At 47.0% G+C, this 8449-nt stretch overlaps 1 protein-coding gene across 1 annotated transcript; it reads right to left on the minus strand.

Annotated features, from left to right (window-relative positions):
* Window positions 1-276: 276 nt before the first annotated feature.
* LOC115152049 (leucine-rich repeat-containing protein 4-like) lies at window positions 277-4701 on the minus strand. Its single transcript, XM_029696521.1, has 2 exons — window positions 4366-4701; window positions 277-4133 (listed from the first exon to the last, which is right to left on the minus strand). The coding sequence occupies exon 2, from the start codon at window positions 4007-4009 to the stop codon at window positions 1928-1930; it is 2082 nt and encodes a 693-aa protein (XP_029552381.1). The 5' UTR covers window positions 4010-4133; window positions 4366-4701; the 3' UTR covers window positions 277-1927.
* Between the last annotated feature and the right edge of the window lie 3748 nt (window positions 4702-8449).

Genomic DNA, 8449 nt, shown 5'->3' on the forward strand with positions numbered 1-8449 from the left:
CCTTACTATTTACTATCTATCCTGTTGCCTAGTCACTTTATCCCTACCTATATGTACATATCTAACTCAATTACCTCGCACCCCTGCACATTGACTTGGTACTTACCCTGTGTATATAGCCAAGTTAGCATTACTCATTGTGTATTTATTCCTCATATTACTAGTTTTCTGTTATTTCTATATTTTTTTTCTCTGCATTGTTGGGAAGGATCTGTAAGTAAGCGGAAGTAGGCATATCACTACACCTGTTATTTACAAATCATGTGACAAATACAATTTGATTTAATTTGATTTAATTTGATTTAGAGCATAGAAATAGCATGGACCTCTTCTTCAAGATTCCAAAACAATCCTGACCCTTGCTCCCTTGGTACTGGTGTACAGTACATCTGAAATGATTGGATAGGTGAAAGCGATACTGCAAAGAAATCCAGACGTTTATCAGAAGGCAAAGTGAAGCATTTGCCATATTGCTATATCTGGACCTTTCAGATCTACAGAAGTGGCTACGGGGTAGAGCTCCATTTGGAATTCAGAATGCGTTCTGTTCAGTGTCTGTGGACTGACATGCTAACAGGCTTACTAGCTAATATCGCCACACTGTGAGCAAGAGGAAAAGAATGGCACGGCAATGTGTCCGAGTAGAGAAATACAAACCAAAGGTTTTATTTATTTTTACCTCCTTATAGCCTCCCCATAATGCTCGAAATAATACCTAAAATAAGGAAAATAAAAAACGATTTCACTGTTTCAATTACGTCCACAGAGAAACAAGCCCAATGTCCAGACATTCATTTCATTTCAACCCCACTCCTTTTTTTCTTTCAAAAGCAGATCGGTCAGCAAACCTCAGTCCTTCTGCACCACATGTCGGTATCTGTGAGGGATTACCAATAGAAGAGCCCTTACAGAGAGCAGGCAAATAACTGCTTTAATGCATCACTACATTAACCCAAAACACTACAAATGTTATTAAGAAGCATGTCGCAACCCAAGGAAAGGAAAACAATATATAAAACATAATGCATTATGCAACTGAAATCTGCATGAAGTAATCACACCAAATCACTGTTCATAATAGCCTGTCCTTCATTGTAGCCAAGGGGACCTGGGATAAATCAAATGCAATCATACTAAATGGGTTTAGATTCAGTAACATAAAAAAGAGATGCTTTTAGAAAGACGTGTAGCTTAGCTCCGATAAACAAAGGGTTAAACCTTAGCTGCAGAAATCCACTGCAGTCTGAAAACATTTGGCTGATAGTGACTGAACAGCAAAATCTACGCTCTTCTCTCCACAGCTCTCCCTCGACAAATGACTCTCTGTCTAGATTTTGCTTGGTTGTGGCTGTTGGTTTTCTTAATCTTCCAGCCTTTTATTGCAACGTTTGGCACAGTACGAATTGGTGCTTTAACAAGCTTAACCTGTGGAGACTGATCTGATGTTAGGGCTTGTTGTTCTATAAACTGGTGTGGGTATAAAGGGGTTTTACTGCATTCTAAATGGTCAAAATAACAAACAGAACAGTCTTCCTCAAGACAGTTCCCTCAATCAATCATTATATTGGACTATCCCCACAGCATCTCAACATCTCTCATTTTTAAATAGAAGTTACGAGTTATTAGAAAATAGTTTAAATTGTACTTTATTTTTTTAAATATAATCTTCCACCACCGTCCTCATAGTATATTTATTTTATATTTTTTATATTTCTATATTTATGTATAAGCATGTACAAGAGAGAGAAAACTGTCTCTATTTTGCACTCTGTACAAAATAAAGTTACTGTCTTCTTTGTGCATTCTATTGCATGGACTGGTGAGCAGAGAGAAGAGGAGGAGAGGAGGGTGTAAAGTCAGATCCATATAGAAATCCACTGAGTTAGATCCACACAGCTTGATCCACAGTAAGGCCAGCATGAGTCCCTTAGATCTGGGTCTCCTGGACCTTCTCCTTGGTGTGAGTGGTCTTAATGACATAGGGCTCTGCGATGGTGCTGATGAGGCTGTGGTGCTGCTGATAATACTGGCGGCTGGAGGAGCGATGCAGGGAGTTTCCCAGGTTGTTATGGGTCCAGTGAGCCCCGTAGGCAGCTCTGTCTCTGTCCCTGTCCCTGTCCCTGTTTCTGTGTCTGTCCCTGTCCCTGTCTCTGTGGGAGGACGATGAGGACGACGAGATGTATTCCTCATTGAAGACGGTGCTGTTGTGTTCCAGTAACATGGGCAGAGCCAGCCCAGTCTCTTCAGACCCGCTAGAACCTGATCTGGCCGATGGAACCTGGGGAAGTTCCTCGTCCATCTGGATGATCTCGATGGTCCGCGCCGCCGCCACCGTGCTCCGCTGCTGGTGCCGCTTACGCAGCTTGTAGAAGGCAATCAACATGGCAGCGGCCAGGAGCGTCACCGCAACGAAGCAGCCAATGATGATCTTGGTTGTCTTCATGACCTCGTCCAGGCTGGGGGGAGGGTGGATGGGGCCACGGGCCGTGGGGAGAGATATCTGGCGGGGGGTCTGGGTGTTCTGGAGCAACACAGTGGGTGTGGAGATGAAGACGGGCTGGAACACAGAAGGCGAGGCTGGGATGGTGGGTTTGGGTTTGGGGATCTCCTCTACGGTGGGCTCCAGCACCTCCACAGTCAGTGTAGTGAAATAGGACAGGTTGGAGGTGTTGAGTTCGGCATTGCTGACATTCAGGTAGGCCGAGGCGTTGGAGTTACCCGCCATGTTAGTCACCATGCAGGTGTAGATGCCCGTATCCGATGGCAGAACGTTGGAGAAGTTGAGCGTTCCGTCGTTGAGGACGGAAATCCGAGGGTGAGCCGAGCTGTGAGTCAGAACGGTCCCATTAGGAAGCAGCCATCGGACCGATGACATGGAGGCTGTACGACACTTGAGTTCAGCCACTCTCTCTGCAGAAATGTTGAGGTCCCTGGGAGCATCCAGGATGAAGGGAGCAGAGCACTGGAATGTGGTCTGGTCCACCTCCACCAGGTATCGTCCTCTCATGTGGGCAGGGGAGTGGCAGCGGCCGCAGCAGGTGGAGTTAGTGGGGATGTACTCCCTGAGCCACCAGGACAGCCAGACCACGTCACAGTCACACCTCCAGGGGTTGTGGTGGAGATGAAGTTCCACCAGATACTGCAGCGGGGCAAAGAGGTCGTGGGGGAGAGACGACAGGTTATTATGGGCTAGATTGAGCTCCACCAGTGCCGTAATGTCATCGAAAGCGTTCCTCTCAATCACGGTGATCCCAGAGTTCATAATCCAGAGTTTCTGTAGGGAGCAAAGGCCGCGGAACGAGCCAGGCTTCATCTCAGGGAAAGTGTTCTCAGACATCTCCAGCTCCTCCAGGCCTGTCAGGGGCGACAGGACAGGCATCTCCATGAGGTTACACATCCCCAGGTTCAGGTACTTGAGGTTCTGCAGGCCCTCAAAGGCCCCGTCAGAGATGTAATCCAGCCTCCTGAGCTCACCCAGGTCCAGCCTCATCAGAGAGGGCACCCTGTTGAAAGCGTAGGACGGGATGCTCTCAATGGGGTTGTTCCTCAGCCACAGCTCTCTCAGCTTGGACAGGTACTCAAAGGCCCCGCTGGGGATCCCCGTCAGTCTGTTGTCAAACAGCTCCAGGGTGTTGAGGCTGGTCAGGCCATTGAAGGCCCCCACCTCAATCTGCCTGATGGCGTTCCTGCCCAGCTGCAGCACCTCCAGATGGTGTAGGTGTCTGAAGGTGTCAGCTTGGATGGTCTCGATGCTGTTCTCCATCAGGTTGAGGTACCTGGTGTTGGTGGGGATCCCGGGGGGCACCCTGACCAGGCCACGGCGCGTACACACCACCTTAGCGAGCTGGTTGGTGCAGGAGCACACTGCCGGACAGTTCTGGGGTTTAGAGGGAGCACCCAGGCCGGCAGGCTGGTACACACTGAGAGCTGGCACCATGGTGAGGGCTAGCAGGGTGAGCAGGGCTGCGTTCCAGGTGGGCTGCAGAGAAACCTGGCCCACAGGACTCATGGTTCGGAGGACTCATTATTCAGCATGGTGGGGGGAGACAGACGCTAGAGGAGGACACACCACCCTCCTACCCTGGCTGGAATAAGGACAGGGCTCGCCACGCCATCGACGGTACTTGGAGATGCTACGCAGAGACAGACAGGGAGAAAAAGTGAGAAAGAGAAAGAGAGAGGGAGAGAAGTAAAGAGAAAGAGAGAGAGAGAGTAATAGAGGGGAGGAAGAGAGAGAGAGTGAAAGAAGGAGAGAGGGGGAATAGAGGGAGAAAGAGAGATTAATGTGAAGGCAGAGCAGCAGCAGAAGCAGAATGCTTTGCAGTGATAAAAACAAACGGTTGAAAACCAGGATCAATCACCTACCTCATTAGTTCTGAAATGGCCTGTTTCTTCTTCCTTTCCGAATACTATGAAAACCAATCATAAACCACCGCCGTGTAGTTCACTTCAATGGAAAATCAGAAAAGTGAAAAATATATTTAATTTCAGTTCTTCTCCTTCCTCTGGAATGTGGTGGTAATGTCCCTGTGTTAACCAATGGAACAAGATGTCTCCTGTTAGCCAGTGGTGAGAGTGGAGCAGAGCGGAGTGGAGCAGCGTGTAGAGACTACAGGCTTGGTGGGAAAGGACAGGCCGTGTGGGTTAAGCTAAGCAGGTGCCTGGCGTCCCCCAACCCCCCTCTCCCCTTCTCCCTGCCTGCAGCCGCAGACACACGGCCCCCTCTGTTGACGAATCAAACTGCTCCATCACGCAGTATAAGCCAGACACACTGAGCAGAAGGAAAAAAATTACAGAATAAAATTATAAAGAATCCCCCGTTTTGGCAGGTCCTCGTGCATGTGAGCGTGTTCATGTGTTTCTGTGTGTGTGTGTGTGTGTGTGTCAGCAGAGAGCCCTCCGTCTCTGTGACTTTGCCGACGGCTAGCTGGTGCCTGATTAGCCCCGCTCTGATGGATGGAGAAAGAGAGAGAGGGAAAAGCTAAAGGACTCCCGATGCAGTCACCCCTCTATTCTCTCTTTTTCTCTCTTCTCTTCTGGTCCTCTCCCTGCGTTGGTTTGCCTGGCTGTGTCTATAGCAGCTGCAGCCTGCCGCGTGCAGCATAGTTAGCAATAATCCAGCGATTCCTCCTGAGGGGGTGGGGGGGTGGAGAGATGGTGGTGCTGGTTAGAGAGGAGGGAGGAGGGGAGCGCAGTGCTGCCGGAGCTACGCTTTAGAGAGAGAGAGAGGAGTAGATTCCTGTTGTGTGGATGCGATGGTGGCTGTGAAGGGTATATATCTATAGCTGGTATCCGTAAAATGAGCCAGGAATGGGGGTTCCTGGCCTGGTGCCCTCTCCCCTGAGGTGTGTGTCTCCTGCCGTATCCCTCTGTCTGTCCTGGTTGTCTACAAGTTGATCCCCAGGGCTGAGCTCAGGACTGAGGGCTGTAGGCATGAGGTGAGGTAGCAAGTTGTGGCAGTTAGCTCTCTGTGTGGCTGAGAAGCTCCCGACTGGCTGCTGGACTACTGCAGTAACCACGGTGGAGGAGAGAGATAGGAAGAGAGAGAGGGGGAAAGCAAAAGGGAGAGTGAGAGAGCGGAAGAGAGAGAGGAGGCACACAAGCAGGCAAACAGGCATGACACCGTCGCAGCATCAACAGCATTCCAATCCCCATCTCCTCTTCTCTTCTTGTTATTTATTCTACAGCCTCTCTTTTTTCCCTGTGTGTGTGTCTTGAGAGGAGCTAAGACTGTCTCTGCCCCCTCCCTTTGTCCTTCAGTGGGAACGTGAATGTAATGCTGACGCACTCCTCTCCGTCTCAGCCGCGGCTCAAACAGCCACACACACACACACACGCGTGCACGCACACGCACACACACACACACACACACACACACACACACACACACACACACACACACACACACACACACACACACACACACACACACACACACACACACACACACACAGCCAGCCAGCAAGGCTCAGAGCAGTTCATTGGTTTGATGCAGTGTTCCTTTGTATTAACAAATTCACCCCCACTCCCTTCTCTCTCTCTCTCCATCTCCCTCTGGTTTTAGTATCACTGTTAACTCTAAACCCTCAGAGTATTTATATGTGTTTCTTCCCCCTCCCTTCTCCTTCCCAGAGCACAGAGCACAGTACACCAGTGCTGCTGTACAAATACATTGTATTGTGTGTACCAGGCAGTTTTTCCCTTGTAATTCATTATTCCACTAAGTATTAACCACATGCATGATGACCACAAGACCGAACAATATGATATTGTTAGTGAGGTGCTGTGTGTGTGAGTTTTTGTGTGAGTTTTTGTGTGTTTGTGTGTGTGTGTGTGTGTGTGTGTGTGTGTGTGTGTGTGTGTGTGTGTGTGTGTGTGTGTGTGTGTGTGTGTGTGTGTGTGTGCGCACGCGCGGTGGGGGGATCTCTGACATCATTGAGGCTAGAGTTGACTGCTTCTCTCTCTGCTGGATAAGCTTCTCTCTCCTCCTTTCCTTCTCTCATTTCCTCACCTCCTCACCCAGATAGACCTAGAGGGGAAGAGGGAGGGAGATAAATGAGTGATGCTAATGCACAACATTTTCAGTGAGAAGGAATGAGGAAAAGAGAGAGGTTGGAGGGATGAAGGGAGAGCAGAGCTGATAGTGCTGGATTATGTGTCATTTGAATGCAGGTGAAGGAGTCTCCCTCCCTCTCTCTGCCTTTAGTTAATGGCCACCTTCCTCCCTCTCCATCTCTCTTTCCATCTTTCCCTCTCTCTCTGCTGGTGTTCAGACTCGCTCCTGGGGGTGTAGTAAAGAGCTGTTAATTTCACACCAGAGCTGCGCTGCTGCCTCATTTTGGCATACAGCACATATAGCCAATCATATACACCACTTCGTCAATTCCATTTTAATTCAAGTCAATTTAGGAAATGAATTGGACATGATTTGAATTGAAAATGTCATCATTTGAAGAGGGTATTGTAGAACCCACGCTCCATGTCCAATCAGCTTTCTGAATTCACTTTAAATTGAATGGAGCTGGACTGGAAGCAGGGGTATTGAACACTTTAAAGTAGGACACCAGGGTTAGGTCAATTCCATTTCAATTCCAGTCTATTCAGGAAGTACGTTAAAATTCCAATTCCAATTCTCTTCAATGATTTTCAATTAGATGTTTTTGGTTTACTTCTTGAATTGACTGGAATTTAAATGGAATTGACCCCAACCCTGTAGGACACTGTTAGGTTCTAATTCTCAGAGTAAAACACTCAACGGACATTATGAAAGATTATCCAAGTTCAATTCTTCCCAGAAGGTCAATACAGCTGTATTCAAACAAAACATGTTTCCACCAACACAAGTATATATACTCCAATTTAGGCACTCCTCCTTCTCTCCAACCCTTACATATTTCATGGTTCGACAGGAAGACGAAGTGATAGGGTAATAAACCATGGGGATCTGGACTGACATCAACCCCCTTGATGCCTAATCCAAAGCTCTCCACCCGTATCCCTTATAGCAATCCTGTGACTTCCTCCCATCCACCCAACACATTCCAAAGCCATCTGGCTCCTACAGATAACCATTAACTTCTGATGTAAAAACCAGTCCATATCACTCCTTAGATACTGAGTATAACAATGTTCCAAGTTTAACCCAGAATCTAACAACACTAACACACTTTGTCTATATGTGGCTCAACTAAGCAGTGTTGATATTTCTACACACTCTCTCACTCTCCTCTCATGTGAACACTACTTACAATGTCTAATGTAATTCTCTAATGCATAATGGTTTTGTTATTATAGGCTACTTTAAAATGGTATAGGTCGTTATCAATAAAAAAAAAGTCACAATATGGTGCATTGGATTTGACAACTACATGCCGTTTTCAACGGATTGTTAAATAAATGTAAACTATTTTGTTTTAATATCATCATCTCTTGAAATGCATAGTCAGAACTACACATTTCCAATTGTTACACATTTAGCTCTATCATCAGAGTTATACAGCAAGTAACTTAATGCTTTTCATGACCAGTAAACATCAATTGATCATGCAATTTCAGATAAGTGAGGGTGCCTATCCATGCCTATCCATTTGGCATGTACTGTAGCTAGCTAGCTAAACAAACAGCGTCCCATTTAGCTTGCTTCATTAGAGATGTGGAAAGATTTGGTGGTCAGTTGGACTACTGTCATCACCACTATAGCTGGCAAGCAAATCAAGCAATATTTGGATATAGCCATCTAGTTTATCCCCTGAAAGTTAGCTTGTTAACTAGACATATTGAAGTGATCTGTTGTTAGCTAGGTAGCCAATTTGACGTGGTCCATCTATCACTGTAGCCTATCATGTCTGTCAGCAGCAATTGTGATTAAACACTTTCAAAAACAATGTTGAAAAGGGAATGTTAGGTAACTTCGCTAGGTAGTCCTACAGTGCCTTCGGAAAGTATGCAG

This window comes from Salmo trutta, chromosome 17, assembly GCF_901001165.1.
Source record: "Salmo trutta chromosome 17, fSalTru1.1, whole genome shotgun sequence".
In the NCBI taxonomy this organism is placed as follows: Eukaryota; Metazoa; Chordata; class Actinopteri; order Salmoniformes; family Salmonidae; genus Salmo; species Salmo trutta.

What these genes read in the sequence shown, in the direction of transcription:
- LOC115152049 (XM_029696521.1), bottom strand. Translation starts at nt 4,009, where the DNA reads ATGAGTCCTGTGGGCCAGGTTTCTCTGCAGCCCACCTGGAACGCAGCC.